The sequence below is a fragment of the Carcharhinus amblyrhynchos genome, unplaced genomic scaffold (assembly GCF_965287045.1).
Source record: "Carcharhinus amblyrhynchos unplaced genomic scaffold, sCarAmb.v2.hapA scaffold_41, whole genome shotgun sequence".
In the NCBI taxonomy this organism is placed as follows: Eukaryota; Metazoa; Chordata; class Chondrichthyes; order Carcharhiniformes; family Carcharhinidae; genus Carcharhinus; species Carcharhinus amblyrhynchos.
Window position 1 is genome coordinate 2568246 of NW_027649782.1, and position 26205 is coordinate 2594450.

General features: G+C 44.7%; 1 protein-coding gene across 1 annotated transcript in view; it reads left to right on the forward strand.

The window, feature by feature from the left end:
* Positions 1-7818, forward strand: part of epha8 (eph receptor A8) — a 570939-nt gene extending 563121 nt beyond the window's left edge. Inside the window, exon 17 of the mRNA XM_080181519.1 lies at positions 7704-7818. Coding sequence (XP_080037645.1) covers positions 7704-7818 — 115 coding nt within the window. The remainder of the gene's footprint in view (positions 1-7703) is intronic.
* The last annotated feature ends 18387 nt before the right edge of the window (positions 7819-26205 follow it).

Consider the following 26205-nt stretch of genomic DNA (forward strand, 5'->3'; position numbering starts at 1 on the left):
CCTCTTTCTGCGCTGTAGGGATTCTGTTATATGTTTTAAGCCCTGGGTTGTTGTGTTATGCACACAGCGAATGGATTATTAAAGAATAGTCCTGTTAAAACAGCAATGAAGGAAACTGCTTGAAATGTTGGAAACACTCGTTTAGGTCCAGCATCATGTGTAAGGTTAAAATTCAGCAGAAAAAAACTCTTCCTCATTTGGAACTGAACCTTTGAGGATCAGCAAGGAGTTGGCTGCCGACTTATTGTTGCTAAATCTATCACAGCAACCTGTTCAGCTGGAAAGGTTAATGCACACTGTGCCCACGCTCTGATGTAGCTGGACATCTGAACCTAATGGTACTTTCATTGCTAGTATAACTTGATTTCTTTATCTGGCTTCTTTACTTCCTCATCAAATATTTACTATATTAAAAAAACACATTTGCTTTGTTCTGAGTACAGATTTCAAAAGCTGGAATCGGCTTTCGTGTGTCTCCCCAGCACAGCAGGGAGGCTGGAGCCTCAGGACTCAGTTAGCAGACTGCTTACAGCTTACAACTGGTGTTTTCAAACACAGTTTAGGCAGTCAGAGTGCTGTAACCATTTCACTGACTCACACAAGAACACAATGTAATGGGTGGCACAGTGGCTAGCACTGTCGCCTCTCAGTGCCAAGGACCTGGATTAAATTGGGCACCTACCTGTGTGGAGTTTGCACATTCTCCCTCTGTTTGCATGGGTTTTCTCCCACACTCCAAAGGAGAGTATAGGTTAGGGGGATCTGCCATGCTAAATTGCCCCTTAGTGTCCAAAGATGTGTAGGTTAGGTGCACTGGCCATGCTAAATTGTTCCTTAGTGTCAAAAGGTATGTAGGTTAGGGAGATTGGCAATGCTAGATTGCCCATTAGTGTCCAAAGATGTGTAGGTTAGGGAGATTGGCAATGCTAGATTGCCCATTAGTGTCCAAAGATGTGTAGGTTAGGGAGATTGGCAGTGCTAAATATTTTTAAGACGCGGGTTGATGGGTTTTTGATAAGAGAGGGGATTAAGGGTTATGGGGAGAGGGCGGGAATGTGGAACTGAGCCACGACAGATCAGCCATGATCTTATTGAATGGCGGGGCAGGCTCGAAGGGCTAGTTGGCCTACTCCTGCTCCTATTTCTTATGTTCTTATGTTCTTATGTAAATTGCCCATTAGTGTCCAAAGATGTGGAGGTTAGGTGCATTGGCCATGCTAAGTTGTTCCTTAGTGTCAAAAGATATGTAGGTTAGGGAGATTGGCAATGCTAGATTGCCCATTAGTGTCCAAAGATATGTAGGTTAGGGAGATTGGCAATGCTAAATTGTCCATTAGTGTCCAAAGATGTGTAGGTTAGGGAGATTGGCAATGCTAAATTGCCCATTAGTGTCCAAAGATGTGGAGGTTAGGTGCATTGGCCATGCTAAGTTAATGTCGAAAGATATGTAGGTTCGGGAGATTGGCAATGCTAAATTGTCCAAAGCTGTGTAGGTGTGGTGGATTGGCCATATTAAATTGTCCCTAGTATCCCAAGATGTGTAGATTAGGAGGATTAATGGGGCAAATATGTGGGGTTACGGGATAGGGTCTGAGTAAGATTCTCTGTTAGAGACTCGGTGCAGATTACTGTAGGATTCAATGACAACTTCTGAAACACAGGACTGGTAAAGTGAGCAAAAACTAAATGCTGTTTTGTGACTCAATTGAAAGTGTTTTTTTTCTTACATGAATGAACTTTGAAGATAAAACCCTTTTATCGGGTGAGAGAACGCAAGCCTTTTCGCTTTGTTTTCTGCAAAAGAATCAAACTGTGTTAATCTCCAGGCACTTGTTTCACCCATAACCTTGACTCAGCGATCGTCACTGTTCCTCCCCGTGTCCCCTGCCCTGTCAAACCTCATGGCAGCTCCGATCGAGATCACTCAATTAGTGCTAAATGGCTGCTAGCGGGATGTTGTGAGTCTGGATCCTTGGGGAATGGGATTGAAATTGCTGAGACCCATCTCACTTTGATCAATCCTTCACAGAGGGGAAAAGAAAAGAGATTCCTCCCATCTGTCCAATTGACATCAATCAGTAGTCTGCTTTATCTGTGTAAACAGTATAGATTGTTGGAGCGATTGAGATTTTTTTTTGCTTGTGAGGTTGTGGTTGTTTAGTTATGCCATCCTTCAACCAAAACTAATTTGCAGCAAAAACCCTCACATTTTGTTTCAGCCAGCTATTGTTAATTAGGCAAAATACATCTGACGATAATCATTTTCTCACACGAGCAGTGCGTTTTCACATATCAATGTGCATGTGAAGATTCTCCCAGCTGGAAGGATTGTTCCATTAGAAAAACAAAGCAGTTCTCTCTTTCACTCATTCTCCCTAAGGCTTAAAACCTGCTTCCCAGAATCATAGAAGCCCTATAGAACGGCGGTCCCCAAGCTCCGATCCGGATGTGGCCCGCAGTTTGGAGAAGGAGGCCACTTGGCCCAATGAGCCTGCCCAAGGCAACAATCCCACCTATTTACCCCTCTAATCTCCCTCCATGAGATGGATTGACCCCAAGGTTAGAGGGATTAGTGGGTAAGTGTGTAGGGATATAGGGGGGTAGGGCCTGGGTGGGATTGTGGTTGGTGCAGACTCGATGGGCCAAAGGGCCTGTTTCTGCACTGTAGGGTTTCTATGTACATAAGGTCCCCCTGGCGCTAAGGGGCAATTTAGCATGGCCAATCCACCTCTTTGGACGGGGGGAGCACCCGGAGGAAACCCACGGAGAGAACGTGGAAACGCCAGTGACCCAAGCTGGGAATTGGACCCAGGTCCCTGTAAGGCAGCAGCGCTAACCACTGTGCTACCGTGCCACCCATTACTCCTTGGACAGAGAGGGGGGAGCTAGGAGGGAGGGGTATGCTATCTGTTTGCAAGGCTCTGACAGGTTCATTGCAACGTGGTAACCTTCATAGGGTTTTGCAAATGGTGGAACATGTAGACCAGTCAAAGACTGACATTTCCCATCAATATTCCTGGTCTGGTTTAGAACATAGAACATTACAGCGCAGAACAGGCCCTTCGGCCCACGATGTTGCGCCGACCAGTTACAAAACAATGACCCACTAACCTAAACCAAACCCTTACCATCCATAAACCTATCCACGGATCTCTTAAACGCCCCCAAACTAGGCGCATTTACAACTGCAGCAGGCAGGGCATTCCAATCCCTCACCACCCTCTGGGTAAAGAACCTACCTCTGACATCCGTCCTATAACTACCACCCCTTAATTTAAAGCCATGCCCCCTCGTGCTAGCTTTCTCCATCCGAGGAAAAAGGCTATCATTGTCCACCCTATCTAAACCACTAATCATCTTATATGTTTCAATAAGGTCCCCTCGTAGCCGCCTTCTTTCTAACGAAAACAACCTCAAATCCCTCAGTCTCTCCTCATAGGACCTCCCCTCCATACCAGGCAACATCCTGGTAAACCTCCTCTGCACCCTCTCCAAAGCCTCCACATCCTTCCTATAATGTGGGGACCAGAACTGCACACAGTACTCCAAGTGCGGCCACACCAGAGTTTTGTACAGAGTTTATTCATTAATGTCCTTTTAAAATTAGCAATGTTGTTAAAGGGAGGCAATGGTCGAGTTGAATTACCTCTAGACTATTAATCCAGAAACTCAACTAATGTTCTGGGGTCCACGGTTCGAATCCCACTATGGCAAATGATGGAATTTGAATTCAATGAAAATATCTGAAATTAAGAATCTACTAATGATCGTGAAACCATTGTCAATGTGGGAAGAAAAGCCCATCTGGTTCACTAATGCCCCTTAGAGCAGGAAATCTGCCATCCTTATCTGTCTGACAAGTGACTCCAGATCCACAGCAATGTGGTTGACTCTCAACTGTCCTCCAAGGACAACTCGGGATGGGCAATAAATACTGTAATAAGTCTCACAACACTGGGTTAAAGTCCAACCAGTTTATTTGATAGTAAACCCACAAGCTTTCGGGGTTTGCCCCATTCGTCAAGTGAGTGGAGAGTTCTGGTCTCAGACAGAGCATATGACAGCACAGACAGTCTACAGAATACTGTAAACTATAACCTGTAAACTGTGCGTGCTGTTATATTCTCTGTCTGAGACCACTCACCCGACGAAGGGACAAACCCCAAAAGCTCGTGAGTTTACTATCAAATAAACTTGTTGGACTTTAACCTGGTGTTGTCAGACTTCTTACTGTGTTTACCCCAGTCCAACGCCGGCATCTCCACATCAATAAATGCTGGCCAGCCAGCAACACCCATGTTCCACGATAGAATGGAAAAAAAAGCATTGGGCAAGTCCATTCGAAATACAAGTTGTACTCTCTGATCTATTCATTCACTGCCCCTATGCAAACCTTCAGCTCAAGGCCTCCTCATTTCGTGAGGAATCAGACTGGTGATCTACAATTCAAACATCACATGATACTCACATACCAAAAATAGATTTGTGCTTGTTTTGGAACTTTGAATACTTGACTTCAATCTTGAGCTCTGACTAATGCGGAGAAGTGTGAGGTAATTCACTTTGGTAGGAATAACAGATGTGTCGAGTATAGGGCTAACGGGAGGACTTTGAATAGTGTGGATGAGCAGAGGGATCTAGGTGTATGTGTACATAGATCCCTGAAAGTTGGGAGTCAAGTAGATAAGGTTGTTAAGAAGGCATACGGTGTCTTGGCGTTTATTGGTAGGGGGATTGAATTTAGGAGTCGCAGCGTCATGTTGCAACTGTACACAACTCTGGTGCGGCCGCACTTGGAGTACTGTGTGCAGTTCTGGTCCCCACATTACAGGAAGGATGTGGAGGCTTTGGAGAGGGTGCAGAGGAGGTTTACCAGGATGTTGCCTGGTATGGAGGGAAGGTCCTATGAGGAGAGGCTGAGGGATTTGGGGTTGTTTTTGCTGGAAAGAAGGCGGCTAAGAGGTGATCTTATTGAAACATATAAGATGATTAGAGGTTTAGATAGGGTGGATAGTAATAGCCTTTTTCCTCTGATGGAGAAATCTAGCATGAGGGGGCATGGCTTTAAATTAAGGGGTGGTAGTTATAGGACGGATGTCAGGGGTAGGTTCTTTACCCAGAGGGTGGTGAGGGATTGGAATGCCCTGCCTGCTGCAGTTGTAGATGCGCCTAGTTTGGGGGCGTTTAAGAGATCCGTGGATAGGTTTATGGATGAAAAGGGATTGGTTTAGGTTAGTGGGTCATTGTTTTGTAACTGGTCGGCACAACATCGTGGGCCGAAGGGCCTGTTCTGCGCTGTAATGTTCTATGTTCTATGTTCTATCACACATTTGAATACTCAAGCTTTTTGTAGTTGTTTTTGAGAATCTTCATTTTAAGATATTTTCCAATCTTTTCTCCCTCTTGAACTCCCCAAATGTTGCCAACAGGGAAACTGAGAGGACTGCCCCCAGCTTTCTGCCCTCCCTGCTCATCAGTGGGTGTCTCAGTGTGTTCCCTTGCATATTACTGTCTGGTTTACTGTATCAGTGATCGGGTTTGGTTGATAAATCCAGTGTGCAGGTGCCTGCGACTGAACTTCCTCTCACGTTGCGTTACAATTACTGAAATCCATCACTCAGAAATGGACCTGGGTTCGATTCCCGGCTCGGGTCACTGTCTGTTGTGGAGTTTGCACATTCTCCTTGTGTCTGCGTGGGTTTCCTCCGGGTACTCCGGTTTCCTCCCACTGTCCAAAGATGTGCAGGTTAGGTTGATTGGCCATGCTAAAATATTGCTCTTAGTACCATGAGGTGCGTAGGTTAGAGGGATTAGTGGGTAAATATGTAGGGATATGGGGGTAGGGCCTGGGAGGGATTGTGGTCAGTGCAGACTCAGTGGGCTGAATGGCCTCTCCCTGTACTGTAGGGTTTCTATGATTTCAGAAATGTTTTCCCACCCTCTGACCTGTTAGAATCCCTGACGCACTGACTCTGAAACAGCATCCCACTCAGACCTTCCCCTCTCTGAACTCTATCCACGTAACCCCACGCATTTACCACGGCCAATCATCCTAACTTTCACATCTTTGGACAGTGGGGGGGGGAACTGGAGTACCTGGAGGAAACCCAGGCAACACGGGGAGAATGTGCAGGCTCCACACAGTCATCCGGAGTTGGAATTGAACCCGGATCCCTGGTGCTGTGAGGTCCCTCACTGAATAACTGAACGGCTACGGATCCCTCCTTCAGCCTCACCCCACCTCTGAATGGGAACCTTGGTTGCATGGTTTAAGCTCAGCTTTCCTTCTGCAGAGGGGAGGCAACTCTTTGTCACTGGACTAGTAACCCAGAAGAACCAGGGTACAGCTCTGGGGACTTAGGTTTGACGGTGAAACAGTGAAATTTGAATTGAATAAAAATCTGGAATTAAAAGTTGAATGGTGATCATGAAACGATTGTCGATCGTTGTAAAAAGAACCCCATCTAATCTCCTTTAGGGAAGGAAATCTGCCATCCTTACCCAGTCTGGCCTACATGTGTGACTACAGCAATGTGGTTGACTCTTAAATGCCTTCTGAAACAGCCGAGTGAGCAATTCAGAGCAGTGAGGGAGAGGAAACAACTGCTGGTCCACCTAACAATGCCCACGTCCAATGAACGAATAAAAAAAATTGGATAGGCTGATACTGAGCAGTTTAGAAAATGTTTCCTACACAAAGATCAGTTAGCACTCAGATCATAGAAACCCTACAGTACAGAAAGAGGCCATTCAGCCCATCGTGTCTGCACTAACCGCAATCCCACCCAGACCCTACCCTCATAACCGTACATATTTTACTCACTAATCCTCTAACCTATGGTCAATTTACTATGGCCAATCGACCTAACCCGCACATCTTCGGAGTGTGGGAGGAAACCAGAGCACCCGGAGGAAACCCACGCAGACACGAGGAGAATGTGCAAACTCCACACAGACGGTGACCTGAGCCGGGAATCGAACCCAGGTCCCTGGGGCTGTGAAGCAGCAGTGCTAACCACTGTGCTACCATGCCACGATTTGTTACATTCAATACAATGAATGTCAGTACTGAAACAATGCCCGTCTATTTCTTGTTCTGATTTTCGCCCAATTCCCATTTGGCATTAAGAAAGAATATCAAACAGGGGCAAATGAATTAACCTGTGTAGAACTGTGACCTCTGGTCTCAGAGGTTTACCAGGATGTTGCCTGGTATGGTGGGAAGGTCTTATGAGGAAAGGCTGAGGGACTTGAGGTTATTTTCATTAGAGAGAAGAAGGTTACGAGGTGACCTAATTGAGGCATACAAGATGATCAGACGGTTAGATAGGGTGGACAGTGAGAGCCTTTTTCCTCGGATGGTGATGGCTAACACGAGGGGACATAGCTTTAAATTGAGGGGTGGTAATTATAGGACGGATGTCAGAGGTAGGTTCTTTACTCAGAGGGTAGTAAGGGCGTGGAATGCCCTGCCTGCAGCAGTTGTGGACTCGCCAACTTTAAGGGCGTTCAAATGGTCAGTGGATAGGCATATGGATAACATTGGAATAGTTTAGGTTAGAGGGTCATTAGATTGGTTCCACTGGTCGGCGCAACATCGAGGGCCGAAGGGCCTGTACTGCGCTGTAATGTTCTGTGTTCATTGTCATGGGTATAAACTCTTCCTTGTCTTTTCCCTTCCTGTCTTTGCCGTTCAATCACAGGGATGTCCGAAGGCTGGGAATAACCTTGATGGGACATCAGAAGAAAATCCTCAGCAGCATCCAGATCATGAGGGAACAGCTAATATGTTCTAATGGCCCAGGTATCCACGTATAGCCAGCGAGACAGGACTTACGTTACCGAGAGGCTGGCGTGCAATAAGGCATTACAGAAAGCAAAATGGCCAAACATCAGATTTTTACAGTTTTGCCTTTAATATGAACCACAGAAGATTTACAAATGCAAAGAGAATGGGTACTGCTTCTCTCCCGACAGAACTCCTTGGAAAATCTTTCGACCTTTACCTACCGTTTTATAGTGGATAACCTTCAGGTAGGCTAGTTTCTCCGGAAGGCTGAACTGCGCTCAGAATGTGTTGATGCTCCATATATTTGACTCCTCAGTTCCCCAAACTGAGAACACGGCATGAGGGACTTGCAGAGTATCTCATCCAGTGTCGTACACGGACTTCAATAAGGGAATTTACGACCCTCTTTAGAGAAGAGAATGGTAGACTGGCAGAGTTGAGACTTCCAGGAGCCACAGGATTGAGTCTCTGCCGCGCAGTCATTGGAAGCAGAGTTCGACACAGTCACCCCCGGAAGGATTTAGATCAGAATCTCTACGACGTTGGGAGCTCTGCGGACAGTTTATAAATGTACAAAATTTACAAAACAAAATATTTAATCGTTTATTCTTAGCGGAACTGATATTTGGAGGGCGCAGACACTTTACTGATTATTCTTTTGCCTGGGCTTCAAAGATTTGCACTTCTGACTTGGGAATGGTTTGACACGTTCCGTCTGCTGAAACCAAGGAAATGCATCAGGCTGTGTATCTACCAGTAAATCGTATTCAATTTCCACAATGTATACCTTCCCTGCTCTATTTACTGCCTTGGTAAGACAAATAATTGCACTCTTCTCAACTCCTAAGGTTAGAAGACATGAAGTTATTGGGCTGAGTTGAGGCTACAATCAGTTGGTTGGTGGAGCAGGCTCAATGCGCCACATTGCTTTACTCCTGCTCATGTTTCCCATGGTGTTAATGATGAGAGAGTTCATTCCGTGGGTCCAAACAAATCAATCGGCCAGAGCAAATGTCCCCGTTGTTACCCCAAATGACGTCTGGACCTTGCTGCCAACTAGTGTCGAATTTCTGAGTGTAACTGGTACCAATGCTGAACGGAGCTATGTGGAGGCTGGCAGTGCCCCAACAGAGTAATTATCCTGATCTTACCAAGATTAAACCTGATCCCAAGCCAACAAGTCGATGTAAATTGTGTGCGAATGCAATACAGACCGACACAGCACTGATGTCCTGTCAAAAAATTGCCCCTTGTACATTCAGTGACAAGTGTGCCAGAGAGACATCTCGGCAAAGTATCATTCTATATATCCTTCGATTCTTTGAATCCAATTTTGCAGAGATGAACATTGGCATTGTGAGTCGAAAGGAAATCTCACCTTCAGAATGCTAAACCTAAGCATGATGTGCAGTGTCCGCCTGCTGGGGGAGGCATGGCTATTTGATGCAGTGCCTCTCCGTTTTGAGTCAGATGTGCATTCATCCAGACTGCGCTCCTGCGAAAAACAGGGTTAATATCGGCTTCTGAGAGAAAGAGATTGTAGATTTGTAATTTATGTGTTTTTGACTCCTAAAATGAGTTAAATGCTAAACCGTGGACCTTTATATCCATTGGAGTCACCAATTGTGGAGTGAAGCTTGCGGTTCAGGGCTGCTGACAGTAAGCTGTACTCTGAGGTTGTTCATACTGTAAGTTGCAGTGTTTGTATCAAATTCTTTATAAGTACCACCCTAAAACAGTTTGAATGGAAATTTTAACATTTACTATTATAAAGTAGCATTAGTGAAATGTGAAAACCATTGATACTTTTTGTACCACCGATGGAGACAGGTGTCATTGCATTTCTAATCCCCGTGTTTATTCCGACTGTATTCCTTATACTGTCATATTAGAGCCCTGCATTATTTAACAGCTCATCAGGTACAGCCACTAAGCTAATGCATTTGTAGAATATGAGGTATAATGCTAGCAGCTAATACATACATTATATGGACAGTATGCAACTTGGTAGGAATGCTTGCTAAAAGAAATGGAACTGTCCATTAACATCTTGGCTTCAGTGTGATAGTCAGGGTGTTATTAGGTCAGCAACTAATTGGTGATTATTATTTTCGTGCCTCGCTGCTCTTTTTCATCTATCTTCTCTTTCATTTTGCCAAGTGAGTAAATTGAAAAACGATAAGAACTTAACAATTACTCCAGACCTCATTTTTCTCGGTGTTTTCATATACAGAACCTCTGCGTTACATGACTGACATTAGTCTGGAGTGTTTGCTCCCATAGACTTTCCTATCACCATCTGCTGGTATTATTTTCAGATGTTTCACACTCAGGATGACCATGCTGGAGTTTCCAGGTTCTGTGGATCTGTGGTGGAGTTCCAGGCTCTGTAGGCCTGTGAGGGAGTTCTAGGCTCTGTGGGTCTCTGAGAGAGTTCCAGGTTCTGTGGGCCTGTGGTGGAGTTCCGGGCCTGTGGTGGAGTTCCAGGCTCTGTGGGCCTGTGATGGAGTTTCAGGCTCTGTGGGCCTGTGATGGAGTTCCAGGTTCTGTGGGCCTGTGGTGGAGTTCCAGGCTCTGTGGGCCTGTGATGGAATTCCAAGTTCTGTGAGCCTGTGAGGGAGTTACAAGTTCTGTGGGCCTGTGAGGGACTTCCAGCCTCTGTGGGCCTGTGAGGGAGTCCCAGGCTCTGTGGGCCTGTGGTGGAGTTCCAGGCTCTGTGGGCCTGTGGTGGAGTTCCAGGCTCTGTGGATCTGTGAGGGAGTTCCAGGCACTGTGGGCCTGTGGTGGAGTTCCAGGCACTGTGGGCCTGTGGTGGAGTTCCAGGCACTGTGGGCCTGTGGTGGAGTTCCAGGCACTGTGGGCCTGTGGTGGAGTTCCAGGCACTGTGGGCCTGTGGTGGAGTTCCAGGCACTGTGGGCCTGTGGTGGAGTTCCAGGCACTGTGGGCTTGTGGTGGAGTTCCAGGCTCTGTGGGCCTGTGGTGGAGTCCCAGGCTCTGTGGATCTGTGGTGGAGTTCCAGGCTGTGTGGACCTGTGGTGGAGTCCAAGGCTATGTGGACATATTGTAGAGTTGTTATTTTTATTTTTTTTACTTATTTGGTCAAGGGATGTGAGCATCTAGAATACCGTTAACAGTTTTGGTTCCCTTATCTAAGGAAGGATATACTGGCATTGGAGGCAGTCCAGAGAATGTTCATTAGTTTAATCCTGGATATGGAGAGATTTTCTCTTGAGGGGAGGTTGAGTGGATTGGGTGTATACGTACTGGAGTTTTGGAGAACGAGAGACAACCTTACTGAGAAATACCAGATTCTCAGGGGGGCTTGACAGGGGAGATGTTGAGAGGTTGTCCCCTCTTATGGGAGAGTCCAACACCAAAGGCCACGACCTCAGAGTAAGGGCTCAGCCATTTAATACAGATGAGGAGAAATTTCTTCTCTCAGAGGGGAGTGAATCTGTGGAACTCTTCCCCACAGAGGGCTGTAGAGGCTGGGTCACTGAGTATGTTCAAGGCTGAGATAGAGAGATTTTTAATGAGTAAGGGAACCAAGGCTTAGGGAGATAAGGCGGGAAAGTGGATTTGAGGATTATCACATCAGATCAGTCATGATCTTATTGAATAGTACAGTAGGCTTAATGGGCCGAATGGCCTATCTGTTCCTGAATCTTATGGAACATTGTTTTGAAGGCCAGCATTTATTGTCCATCCCTAATCCTAATAATAATTCCTCTATTAGGAATATTTTCACAGTTACTTCATTGCTGTGTTAATGTAAGCCAACTTGTGACAAATAGGCTGAACTTATATCCTACTGTTCCTGTAGATCTGAAGATTGGAAACTGTGTCCCTCGAGGGTTGTGGATGCTGACTGAATTGACACCGAGGTGTTAATGAGTGGATGAAGGGATAGGGAGCAAAGAGAGGTGAATGGAATTGAGGTACAGATCAATTGTGATCTAATTGAATTAACAAATCTCATCGCTCAATGAACCGAAAGCCTCCTAACTCAAAAGGCCATTCATCCTTTCCCTTGTTGCACTAAACTCTTGAATGGCACAGGTTTTTGCCATCTGTTGGTTACTGGGTGATGCCTCTAGTGGACTTCTCTCCAGACTTTCCTGACTGGAAACCTCACCGCCTAAGAAGAGTGTTAACTCTATGGAGTTTAGAAGGATGAGGGGGGATCTAAATGAAACTTACGGGATACTGAGAGGTCGAGATAGACTGGACATGGAAGGGATGTTTCCACTAGTGGGAGAGATTGAAATTCAAGGGCACAAGCTCAGAGTGAAGGGATGCACCTTTAAAACAGAGATGAGGGGGAATTTCTTTCGCCAGAGGGTGGTGAATCTGTGGAACTCATTGCCACAGAGGGTAGTGGAGGCCAGATCATTGAGTGTCTTTAAGACAGAGATAGACAGGTTCTTGATCAATAAGGGGATCGGGGGGTTACAGGGAGAAGGCAGGAGAATGGGGATGAGATAAATATCCGCTGTGATTGAGTCTGCTGTGCCATTCAATGGGCTGAATGGCCTAATGCTACTCCTATGTCTTATGGTTTTAACTGGGATAGTAACTTCACAAACATAACCAAGATTGAAATGTTAGTGTTCATGTGCTGGTCATTTCATTACAGGCCTGTTACTTTCTGATTTTGGGGAAGGAGAAACAGGATTTTGTCTTTTTTTAATAGGCGTCATCATGTCTAAAGAGAGGCTTCAAATACTACCTGCATCTGCAGTTTGGATCCTACAGAAATGTTACCGAGTTAATTAAAGTTTAAGTGACCTTTTAGTTTTGATGCATGATTTTGAATTTATGGCAGGAATATTGCTGAATTATTCTGACCAGCAGGGTCACTCATAGTTGTTTGACGATAGAAACATAGAAAAACTATAGCACAACACAGGCCCTTCGGCCCACAAAGTTGCGCCGAACATGTCCCTACCTTAGAGATTACTAGGCTTACCTATAACCCTCTATCTTACTAAGTTCCATGTACTTGTCTAAAAATCTCTTGAAAGACCCTATTGAATCCGCCTCCACCACTGTTGATGGCAACCCATTCCAGACACCCACCACTCTCTGAGTGAAAAACCTACCCCTGACATCTCCTCTGTACCTGCTCCCCAGCACCTTAAACCTGTGTCCTCTTGTGGCAACCATTTCAGCCCTGGGAAATAGCCTCCAAGAATCCACTCGATCTATACCTCTCAACATCTTATACACCTCTATCAGGTTGTTCCCCCATCCTTCGTCTCTCCAGGGAGAAGAGACCAAGCTCCCTCAACCTATCCTCATAAGGCACGCTCTCCAATCCAGGCAACATCCTTGTAAATCTCCTCTGCACATAAGAACATAAGAAATAGGAGCAGGAGTAGGCCATCTAGCCCCTTGAGCCTGCCCCGCCATTCAATAAGATCATGGCTGATCTGTCGTGGCTCAGTTCCACATTCCCGCCCTCTCCCCATAACCCTTAATCCCCTTGCCTATCAAAAACCCATCAACCCACGTCTTAAAAATATTTAGCGAGGCAGCCTCCACCACTTCAACGGGCAGAGAATTCCAGAGATTCACCACCCTTTGAGTGAAGAAGTTCCTCCTCAACTCTGTTCTAAACTGCCCCCCCCTTTATCTTGAGGCTGTGCCCTCTAGTCCTACTGTCCTTTCTGAGCGAGAAGAGTCTCTCCACCTCTATCCTATCCATCCCATTCAACATCTTATATGTCTCAATGAGACCTCCCCTCATTCTTCTAAACTCTAACGAGTACAAGCCTAGTTTATTCAGCCTCTCCTCATAGTTCAACCCCCTCAACTCCAGTATCAGCCTAGTAAACCTCCTCTGCACTCCCTCCAAGGCCAAAATATCCTTGCGTAAGTGCGGCAACCAAAACTGCACGCAGTACTCCAGCTGCGGCCTCACCAGTGCCCTATACAGCTGCAGCAAGACCTCCCTACTTTTATATTCAATCCCCCTTTCAATGCACACTTTCTATGGCTTTCTATCACTGTTATTTTTCTAAGAACGATTACGTTAACAACCTTTAGCAGGTTATGATTTTAGTCAATATCTTGTCCTCATTACTGCTCTGTGCTAAATGGTGAAAGTGCCTGTTTGAGGCATGTAATTGGAGGCCAAATTGAATTTTGCTTAATATATACAGGACGCAGGAATGGTTGGTAACTGGCTGCAGATTGTTATTGTACAAATCCGCTGTAATAAGTCACAGATTCCCCCAAGCATAAAGATCATCAGCCTCAGCAAGTGGCCACAGTTGGCTCAAAACACAATCTCAATTTATACCTCACCGAAATTAGCAGGAGCTAATTAATTGATCCAAAAATCATCAGTCTCATCCAGTGAGGCCGCAGAATGGGAAACCTTTCCATAGGGGGTTAAGTCAAGGCCATTGCCATATAGATGTCATCAGCAGGGATAAGCGTGTCCAAGCATTCATATTCAACTCCGCTGTGTCCCAATTTAATACATCAACTCAGATGCTATAGTTGAATAAAAGCAAATTACTGCGGATGCTGGAATTTGAAACCAAAAGAGAAATAGCTGGAAAATCTCAGCAGGTCTGGCAGCATCTGTAAGCATGAAGTGGAGACGCTGGCGTTGGATTGGGGTAATGCAGTAAAAAGTCTGACAACACCAGGTTTAAGTCCAACTGATTCATTTGATAGTAAACTCACAAGCTTTCGAGGTTAACCTCTTCTTCAGGTGAATGGAGAGTTCACTGCTCATGATGATGATCTTTCTGTGCCTCTTAGCTTTGACAAAGGGTCATCTGGACTCGAAATGTCAGCTCTTTTCTCTCCTTACAGATGCTGCCAGACCTGCTGAGATTTTCCAGCATTTCCTCGTTTGGTGCTATAACGATGTGAATCTGTAGATCGGTTTCATTCAATCGCAGTTGCACAATCATTACAATTTACTTTCTCTTCATTCTTTCATTTGTTGCCCATTCCTGATTGTCCTTGAAGTGGCTTGCTCTGTAGGGCGGCACGGTGGCACAGTTGTGAGTGCTGCTGCCTCATTACACCAGGGATCCGGGTTCAATTCCAGCCTTGGGCAACTGTCTGTGTGGAGTTTGCACGTTCTCCCTGTGTCTGGTTAAAAACTGTTATATTTCAAAAATCTGTCTATCGATGATAGGTTGGAGTGTAGGACAGATCAAATCAGCAGCTTATTTTCTCTCTCCACTGATGTCTGTGGAAATGACAGAAAATAGGCTGTTTCATCCGCTATTTCCCATTTTTTAACTTTCACACAGTGTCAAAATCTAAGCAGTGGAATCTGCCTCCACCTCTCTCCTGGGCAGCGCATTTCCAAATCCCAACAACTCTCTGAGTAATGAAGTTTCTCATCATCTCACTCCTAACTCTCTTACCGAATATCCTGATATTTTGATCCCCTAGTCACTGACAAACAGAAAATCCTTCTTTACCCCATCACTCAAAAAATTAACACTGTTTCTCTCTCCACACACACTGCCAAACCTGCTGACTTTATCCAGCATTATTATTGGGTGGCATGGCACCACAGTGGTTAGCACTGCTGCTTCACAGCTCCAGAGACCTGGGTTCGATTCCCGGCTCGGGGTCACTGTCTGTGTGGAGTTTGCACAATCTCCTCATGTCTGCGTGGGTTTCCTCCGGGTGCTCCGGTTTCCTCCCACAGTCCAAAGATGTGCGGGTTGGGTTGATTGGCCATGCTAAGAAATTGCCCCTTAGTGTCCAGGGATGCGTAGGTTAGAGGGATTAGCGGGTATAATATGTAGGGATATGGGGGTAGGGCCTGGGTGGGATTGTGTTCGGTGCAGACTCGATGGGCCGAAGGGCCTCTTTCTGCACTGTAGGGTTCTATGATTCTATCTGTTTCATTACTGCTGAGTTCATGTCACCCATTTTACAGAACAGAAGTCCAATAGCCTAATAACAATCAGGAACATCTTGAATGTTTGGCCAATGTATAGAATCATAGAACCCCTAGAGGAGGCTATTCAGCCCATCGAGCCTATACCAGCAAGGCTCGCGCCTAGCCCCTATCCCTATAACTCCACTTATTTACCCTGCTAATCCCCCTAACACTAAGGGACAGACTATTAATCCAGAAACTCAGCTCATGATCTGGGGACCCAGGTTCGAATCCCACCATGGTAGGTGGTTGATTCCGAATACAATATCTGAAATTAAGAATCTCCTGATGGTCCAGACCTTACCTGGTCTGGACTACAGGTGACTCCAGAGCCACAGCATTGTGTTTGACTCTCAACTGCCCTCTGATCGAGGGCAACTAGGGATGGGCAATAAATACTGACCAGCTAGCAATGCCCACATTCCACAAATGAATGAAAAAAGTTTAGCATAGCCAATCCACCTAATGTGGAGATGCCGGCGTTGGACTGGGGTAAACACAGTAAGGAGTCTCACAACACCGGGTTAAAGTCCAACCAGTTTATTTGATAGTAAACCCACAAGCTTTCACCTGACGAAGGGGCAAATCCCAAAAGCTTGTGGGTTTACTATCAAATAAACTGCTTGGACTTTTACCTGGTGTTGTGAGACTCCTTACTGTGCCTAACCCATGCATCTTTGGAGTGTGGGAGGAAACTGGAGCACTCAGAGGAAAGACACAGAGAGAACATGCAAACTCCACACAGTCACTCGGAGCCAGTACCAAACCCTAGTGCTGTGAGGCAGCAGTGCTAACCACTGTGAATGTATGAAGAGAACTTCACACTATCTAAATCACACCATAACTCAATAGCGATTTATTGATACTCGCCTGGGGTTGCCTGTGGTGTAAAATGCTCCACTCCCCAGCACATCCCAACACCTTCCATCTAACTTAAGTTCTGCGGCACCACCTCACCGATGTGATGGTATCTGTCAACATGATACTTCCTCAGTTTAAGATGTTGCCTGAGACCTGGATTATTGACTTGCAATCCTTTGACTCTATACAGGTAGAGGTTGTTTCTGATTTAACCTAGATTTGCATGTGTAAAAAACAGTGAATGACAGTGTTTGGTACAACCGCTTTTTCGATCACTTCCAAAGAGATAAACGCAGACTGTGTTTTAACAATAAGGAAAATAGTGTCAGCAGAAACATCACACATTCTACAATTTGCATGATTTAATTAATATTCATTTCTCACAATTTATCACGTACAGCATATCAAAAAAATATAGCGAGGATGTTGTGAAATAAAAGCTTTGCACCTCAGGCAGTTCGAACTGAAAATAAGCATTGACAGATTAACTGCCTGTTACACCCCCACTCAACATTCTTTTCCACAGATTTTTATCCACTATCGCCCACTTTCTGCTACCCCGATAAGTTCAAGTCAGATTTACGGACTACCAGAACACTAATCCCGGTGTTAGTTGATACAGGAAATGGGAAAATGGTGAAGAATTTCTCTAGTACATAATATGATCCTTTTGCCCTTTGATCAGTGTGGCCTAAAGCTAACCATTCTTTGATCATGGTTTGTTCTGCCATCTGCAAGCAACAGTGAACAAAGTTGTGAAGCTATCCTGTTTTCCCATCACTGTCGCTTCACAGTCAGTGTGACTCCGACCCACACGTCCCAGAAGCTTTGAGGCACAACCGTGAACTGTGATAAAAGTTGGCAAAGTAGTTTTATCTCCTCAACCAATATGCAGTAAGATGATCCATTGAACAAATAAATGCAAAGAGCAATACAGCGAGTGCCAAAAAATCCGAACAAAAGCAGCGAATATTCAGATAACAGAAAATCTCAGCAGGTCTGACAGCGTCTGTGGGGAGAGAATGTTTTGAGTCCAGATGACCCTTGGTCAGATATTGAGGTACTTGGGAACAAATTAGTTAACAGGGGTCAAGTTGGTTATTTGGTGACATCTCAAAATGCCAATGATCTATCTGTTGATAAATCAGGCCGGGTGTATGATATTGATCAGTTCACTCTCGCTTGTTTTACATAGAACGTAGAACACAAACAGGCCCTTCGGCCCACAAGTTGCGCCGATCATATCCCTACCTACCAGGCCTATCTATAACCCCCAATCCCATTAAATCCCATGTACGCATCCAGAAGTCTCTTAAAAGACCCCAGCAAGTTCACCTCCACCACCACCGACGGCAGCCTCACTCACCACCCTCTGAGTGAAAAACTTACCCCTGACATCTCCTCTGTACCTGCTCCCCAGCACCTTAAACCTGTGTCCTCTCGTAGCGACCATTCCAACCCTGGGAAATAGCCTCTGAGAATCCACCCTATCTATTCCTCTCAACATCTTATAAACCTCTATCAGGTCACCTCTCAACCTTTGTCTCTCCAGGGAGAAAAGACCTAGCTCCCTCAACCCATCCTCATAAGGCATGCCTTTTGAGCTGTCGCTAAGACCAATTTCCCTCCTGGTATATTGTGGACCTTCCACCTGTTTGCTGAATCACATCTGTATATTTAAAAGACAGTGGGGGTCATTTTTAGCAGCGCTGCTATACTAACAAACTACCTGATGGAAGTCAATGGGAGAGAATATCAGTGTGTAACAAGTATTGGGTCACACCCTTCAGCTTTCAACCATCACCAAAAGTCATTTAACCCCAGTGTGTAGCTAAGGAGAGGAAGCTCCATCATTCTTTCTTGAGACACTGTGGCCTCCTGTTCATTTCAGGACATTAAATGGTTAAGTTAAAATTAAGAACTTGGATCTGAGTATTTTTCTTCTTTAAAGATTATTCCTTTCTTAAAGTTACAAAGCCAGTGTGCAGAGTGGACAGGATAAGCCCCAATCCATGTCCTTGTTCCAAATTCCAATTCCAAAAACAAGACCCAAGTTGACAAAAAAATGACTCACTTGATGAAGGATCCACACTCCGAAAACTCGTGATTCCAAACAAACCTGTAGGATTTTAACCTGGTTTTTTTCACTAAGAGGTGATTGTTTGGACTTTAACCTGACTTGTTACTTGACTAAAAAGTCATTGCACTTTTGGGCAGCTTGATTCAAATAAACATCCATTAGATTTCAAATAAAAATCATTCCAATTTAAAAATAAGCAATAATATCAGTTCAGTGTCAACTTCAGGGATTGGGCACAAAATGTAGATCCACAATATAGTCCTTAAGGAGGGCTACTTGTCAGAGGTGCTGTCTTTTGTCAGAGATGTTAAGCCCGGCCCATCCAGATTGACTTTAAAGATGAACAGGTGCATCCTCCCTGGTGTCCTGGCCAACATTCATCCCTCAGCCAAACTCACTAAAATATACTTAACTATTGACTGAGCGCACTGCTGTTTGTGAATCTTTGTTGCATGCAAACTGAGGGTGAAATTTGCCTTGCTGTGTTAGTACAGTGAGTGACAGTTTTACATTCAACCCAATAAGTTTTTACATTGACAAAACAGTACTTCCAAAATAGTTCATTAGTTGTGAAGTCCCGAGGACACCAAAATCTTTGATCTAGTTACAAGTTTACCTTACAGTGCAGCTCGACAGTATCTTATTCTCATTACTAAGTAGCACTAATCACCTTTTTTGTTGCTCTAGTGAAGCTTTCCGAGTGGATTATGATTTACATATTTTTCGAAATGTATAGAGTATTAATAAGGAATGAGCAATAATTGAACTAATATAAAGAATATCTTTGTGAACAGCATGTACAGACACGACTCACAGGGATAATTCCATTTACATCTTTCTAACTCGCGTTGAACGATTTACTGCAGTTAAAGTTGTTGCCACATTGTCGTCTCCGGTATGACATTACAGATGTTGAGATGCTGTAGCTGATGTTTCTGGGAACAGAGCACCAGAATGTTAATGCTATTCTGGTAGATTAGAGGGGATTTGCCCATTCAGAATCTCTCTACAGGGTACAAACATTTTTGAAGTTAAAATATTTTTCCACCTCTTAAGAAGAGGATCAAGACAGACTCAACGGTTCTCACTGGCAAGATGTTTGAACGAACTAATCATGTTTTCTCGCCAGGAGGTGATTGATGGCTTCAGGGAGTAACTGTTCTCCCTCGGAATTTAATGGGATGTGGTGCTAATGAGGCATTGTCAGCCTCTACCAAGAGCTCAGTGTGGATTAAGGATTACAGTGACTTTTGTAGACTGCCTGTATTGTGCCTCAGAATGAATCTATAAATCCTACCACTGCTGTCCTATGGGCAATAGGCACTGATCTGAAAATGAAAAGGAGACACAGAGCAACATTATCTCGTGTGATCAGTATGATAGTGGCACAGTAAGAAGTCTCACGACATCAGGTTAAAGTCAAACAGATTTATTTGGAATCACGAGCTTTCGGAGCACTGCTCCTTCCTCAGGTGGTGGTGGTTTTAATACGGAGTTGAGATTCTCTTTAAAAGCAAATAGTATCATTCAGCGGAACCAGAGGTCCGGTTTGAAGCAGAGTGTTGCAGTTTTAGCTCAGCTATCCTTACTTTATTTCATTACAGCTAAATTGGAATGTTATATAGAATTGTATTTTGATACGGAGGTTGCATACTAATGAGGCTGTGGCTGATTCAGAAGCAGAAAATGCTGGAAAACCTCAGCAGGTCTGACAGCATCTGTGGAGAGAGAATAGAACTAACGTTTCAAATCTGGACGTTCTTTCTCCGTGCTCTGACGAAGGGTCATCCAGAGTCCAAACGTCAGCTCCATTCTCTCTCCACAGATGCCGTCAAACCTGCTGAGATTTCTCAGCGTACTCTATTTTTGTTTCCCATTCCAGCAGCCACAGGATTTTTCTTTTACCTGTGACTGACTCCTGCTTACAATTGAAACCCGCTGGTCCCAGTCCCTGGAGGTTTTAGTAACTGGTCAGTGCCTTTGTTGGCTGTGCTCCCTGTGGAGTTGCTGGAAAGCTGAGTGTGTATTTTTTTTTTACAAATATAAAACTTTTTCCGGGTTATTCCCAAACTGCAATAGCTTTCAGACTGGGGAGAGGAAGTTGAGCTGTGAATTTAATTGGCGAGTCAGAAATAAAAATGATTAACTGTGACGGCACGGTGGCACAGTGGTGGTATGGTGGCACAGTGGTTACACTTGCTGCCTCACGGCGCCAAGGACCAGGTTCGATTCCCAGCTCGGGTCACGGTCTGTGCGGAGTCTGCACATTCTCCCCATGTTTGCATGGGTTTCCTCCGGGTGTTTCGGTTTCCTCCATAGTCCGAAAGACACGTGGGTTAGGTGCATTGGTCATGCTAAATTCTCCCTCAGTGTACCTAAACAGGTGCCGGAGTGTAGCAACTAGGGGATTTTCACAGCAACTCCATTGCAGTGTTAATATAAGCCTACTTGAGACGCTAAATAAACTTTAAAAAACTATCAGATCATTTCCAATATTGCAAAGTCACATTACAGTAGGTACTGTGATGTGACAGTGACCTGTGAGTCCTGGATAGTTCACAGCCCAATGAGAGAGGGCAAAGGTAGGCATTGTCTTCTCAACCCACCTTCCACACCCACCCAAACTGTAAAGCTGCCAATTGACAAAGCGTCTGCGAAAATCTTTCCTGCTGAAGTTGACTCTTAAAGCTCTACCCTGTAAAAGTAACTGCTGGAGTCTATGTAACTTCCCCATTGTCTAATCCTGGCTGTCATTCTAGCGGTCCAGCAATACACCTGTATATATACTGGAACATTAAATGTTCCAGTGTAATTCAATCCAAACAGTACATAGTTCTCGGACAAGACTGGAGATTATGAGGTCAACATGTATCTCAAAACAGGGAAATAACAGAGGAATTAATTTTCTGTAAGAATGATCTCAAACCAGACCAATATCCATCTCCCATTGTGGTCCATGTGTCACTGGAGCACTGATAGATGCAAGCCACACTCCTGGTCCTTGTATTTGTAATATTCCATTTATACCTAACTAATTGATGAAAATATCAACATTTATCTATCAATAGCCGTAATAATGAAACACAGACACTTGGTTAAAAATGTTAGCAATGGCACTTTTTATTCAACTAGCATTTAGTTAAACCTTGCGTACTTTGAGACAACATTATCTCGTGTTACTTTAAACTGCAGGAATGAAGTCAATCTAAGGGTCAGCAGATATTAGTCATGATGTGTCCATTCTGACCTCTAGACTTATGGCATTCATTGGCTGCAGTCCAATGTCTCGGCTGAAAAAAGAACATTCTTTGTATGTGCGCATACTGACAATTTTAAAAATGTAGGTACTTTACATCAGTTGACTTTGAATGATTTTGAACTCTGTCTCAAATGCCTGAAGCCAGATGACTAGGTTCTGTAGGGATGTTTAAACGTTGCTATCTGGTGTCAAGAGTTCTCTTACTACGCACACAGTGAACAAGTACGTTCTGGATGTAAAACTCACACATAGAGTTACCTGTTTACCAGTGCGGAGGTCAGAAGCATTCAGGAAGATGACAGATTATTCCAGCCCTGTTTAATAATGCCTCTACTTGCTGGAGGGTTGCCGGGAGTTCAAATCAAAGCAATAAAGGTGACAAATGGCGAGATTCTTGTGTCTGATGTGAATGGAGATACAACCTAGTCAATTCTATTGTAATATGAAATGATACTCAAACCTTTGATCTCTTCCCATGGAAGATGTGTAAGCAGATATGATGTGTTATTATTTTTAAATTTTGTTCAGATGGACAAAAAAAACTTTTAAAAAAAAATCTCTGCCTTTTTTTCCTAAATCTTTAAACTATGTAATCACTTCTTGCATTGATCTATTTTTCTACTTTATTTATGAAAAATACCAATGTAAATGCTAAGAATTAGGATTATTTACTGTAAATAACTGTCACATTTCAAACCAAAGATTTCTTTGTGTTTTCTATGTTGGTATGTACAAGAGGTGTATTTACACTTGCATTTTAACTATTAATTTGCTGCTTTTCTTTGGCTTTTATTTATTTACTTTCAGTTCTGAATAAATGTGGCATTATTCTGGAGATGGGTTCGATCTCATTTTTACTGCTCGATCATGTTTAAAGTGAACATTTGTTCCTTTCAAGCTCACAGAACTGAGACTGAGAAATTAGTCGTGACCTAGAGACATCACGCTATCTTGATTTCATTCTGAAAATGTCTTACGTTGATGTACTCCAGCTCGTTGTTATGCAGTGCAATCTACTCTCTCTCAAAAAGTAAACACTTGTATTTATTTAGCTGGTATATTTTTACCTCCTTGAAAGAAATAAGCTAATTTCACTGGATTGTACAATGATAGCGCACAAATGACCATTTGACCAATTGAGCCTGTGCTGGCTTTTTTAGTGAATCATAAGAGTCCCAACAGTGCAAAAGGAGGCCATTCGGCTCATCAAGTCTCCAACAGAGCACCTTACCCAGGCCCACCCACTGCCCCATTCTGTTAACCATACTAATGGGATTTAATGGGATTGAGGGTTATAGATAGATCTGGTAGGTAGGGATATGATCAGCGCAACTTGTGGGCCAAAGGGCCTGTTTGTGCTGTAGTGTTCTATGTTCTAATCTCTCTAACCTGTCCATTTTTCGACACGAATGGACAGTTTAGCATGGCTAATCCACCTAACCTGTACACTTTTGGGCTGTGGAAGGAAACTGGAGCACCCAGAGGGAAACCCTCGCAGACATGGGGAGAACATGCAACCTCCACACAGACAGTCAGCCAAGGCTGGGATTGAGCCTGGGTCCCAGGCGCTGTGAGGCAGCTGTGCTAATCACTATGCCACCAATATAAATCTACAAAATTTATTCTGCATCTTGGCAATATCCTTCACGTCCTTTCTGAGATGTTATGTTTAGAACTGGAATAAATGATCAATTTTGCCCCTGTAGGTGGTTGCTTTTATGAATGTGGTAGGAAGTTAAAAACCTGAAACAGGAACTCAACTTGAATTCACCCACTTTCAGTTTGATAGGAGGTGGAGTGAGATACAGATGGCCGATTTGCTTACAGGAAGTGGGTTGGTCATTGAAACCTCTTATCCGGTCTGCCTGCCCCTCTTTCTGTTGTTAATCTGTGCTGACCCAGCCGATAATAGAAGGTGAGAAAGTCCTGTCCCACTGGATCGAGCTACGGCCACTGTCTATGCGGAGGCTGCATGTTCTCCCCGTGTCTGCGTGGGTTTCCTCCGGGTGCTCCAGTTTCCTCCCGTAGCCTGAAAGATGTGCTGATTAGGTACACTGGCCATGCTAAAATCTCCCTCGGAATGTGGCGGGGAGATTTTCACAGTAATTTCATTGCAGTGTTAATGCAAGCTTATTTATAATACTAATAAATAAAAATTAAGTCTGAATGACCAATAGCCAGAAGTAATAGGTCCACAGAATCCCTGCAGTGCAGAAGGAGGCCATTCATAAGAACATAAGAAATAGGAGCAGGAGTAGGCCATCTAGCCCTTCGAGCCTGCCCCGCCATTCAATAAGATCATGGCTGATCTGTCGTGGTTCAGTTCCACATTCCCGCCCTCTCCCCATAACCCTTAATCCCCTCGCTTATCAAAAACCCATCAACCCGCGTCTTAAAAATATTGAGCGAGGTAGCCTCCACCACTTCAACGGGCAGAGAATTCCAGAGATTCACCACCCTTTGAGTGAAGAAGTTCCTCCTCAACTCCATTCTAAACCGCCCCCCCCCCTTTATCTTGAGGCTGTGCCCCCTAGTCCATTCAGCCCAGTGAATCTGCACTGACAGCAATCCCACTCAACCCCTATCCCCATAACCCCACATATTTACCCTGCTAATCCCCCTGACACGAAGGGACAATTTAACATGGTCAATTAACCTAACCTACACATCTTTGGAGTCTCGGGGGAAACCCACATGGACTGCAGTGTTTCAAGAAGACAACACACCTCCACTTTCTCAAGGACAGCTTAATAAGGCAATAAATTCTGGTCTAGGCAGCGACGCCCATGGCCCACGATTGAAAAACACACGGGGAGAAGGTGTAAACAGACAGTGACCCGAGGCTGGTATTGAATCTGGGCTGTGAGGCAGCAGTGCTAACCACTGTGCCACCATGTTGCCCATAAAGCTCAACTGTCAGTTGGGGCATGGCAGGAATTTTCTAAAGAAAGTCTTTGCCATTTCCCTAAGGCTGGCACAGACCCCCTTGTGAGTGAGGTTCCAGGACAGGCCCTGTTTCTTCAGACAGCTTTGCAATGCAGCTGACAATCCGCGTAGGCACAAAAACTGAGGAACCCCCTCTCCAGCGTCACTGAAATCCTAACCCGGCTTCAGGCCTACTATTTCCCATCAGAAACACCCTTGGAAATTCCAGTAGGATCGAAAGTGGATGAAGACCTGTTTTAAGACAACTGTGCTTTTCCCTTTTCCCCACTTATTTATCTAAGGAAAAGGAAAATAAATCTCCAGTTTTTCCTTATTTTGGTACAATCCACACAAAATCAGAACAAATTCAGTCTTCTTTGTACCTGACCCTGTTTCGATGCAAATTCATGATGTGGAGATGCCCACGTCAGAAGTCTGACAAACACCAGGTTAAAGTCCAACAGGTTTATTTAATAGGAAACTCACAAGCTTTCGGGGTTTGTCCCTTCGTCAGGTGAATGGAGAGTTCACAGACAGAGCATATAACAGCACAGACAGTTTACAGATTACTGATTAGAATGCGAATCTTTTACACCTAACTTGCTATTCAAGTCTTAAAGTGGCCGACAATGTGAGTGGAAGGAGCGCCGATCACAGGTTGAAGAGATGCGCAGAGTCGCTGAGCAGAGACTGATAGCCAAGTTCCGCACACATGAGGACGGTCTCAACCGGGATCTTGGGTTCATGTCGCACTATCTGTAACCCCCGTGACTTGCCTGGGTTTGCAAAACCTCACTCACTGTGCTGTCTGGAGACAATACACATCTCTTTACACACACTGGTGCTGTGAGGCAGCAGTGCTAACTATTCTGCCACCATGCCACTCTAAGATGTGCAGGTTAGATTAATTGGCCATGTTACATTGACCCTATTGCATGTCTCTGCTGGCAGGGCAGCTGTCTCCACGTTCGCTATCTGCCCTCTGGACTCACTGTCCCCTTCATAAAACTCCCGGGTTCACTTCCTCTACGTAACTGTTTCTAAACATCGAGACTCTCCCTCCTTTCTTCCCTCGATCTTTCCAATAAATGACTCTTCATCCTTGGTGATTTCTTCTACAGGAATACCTCCTCCCTACAAAACCACTTCCCCCACACCCCTACCCGCCCCCCCCCCCCCCCACCCTTCTCCCCCCCCAGGTCCACTTCTCTGGTATTGAATCCAATCCACCTCCGTACCATCGGAGAGGCTCCCATCCAAAGACATCCCCTGCTCAATAAACTGCTTCAGCCTGACGAGCCCATGAGCAGATGCACTCCCTGTGGCCAGCTCCTGCCCTGGAGTTTTATGTCCTGACCCTGCCGGATATA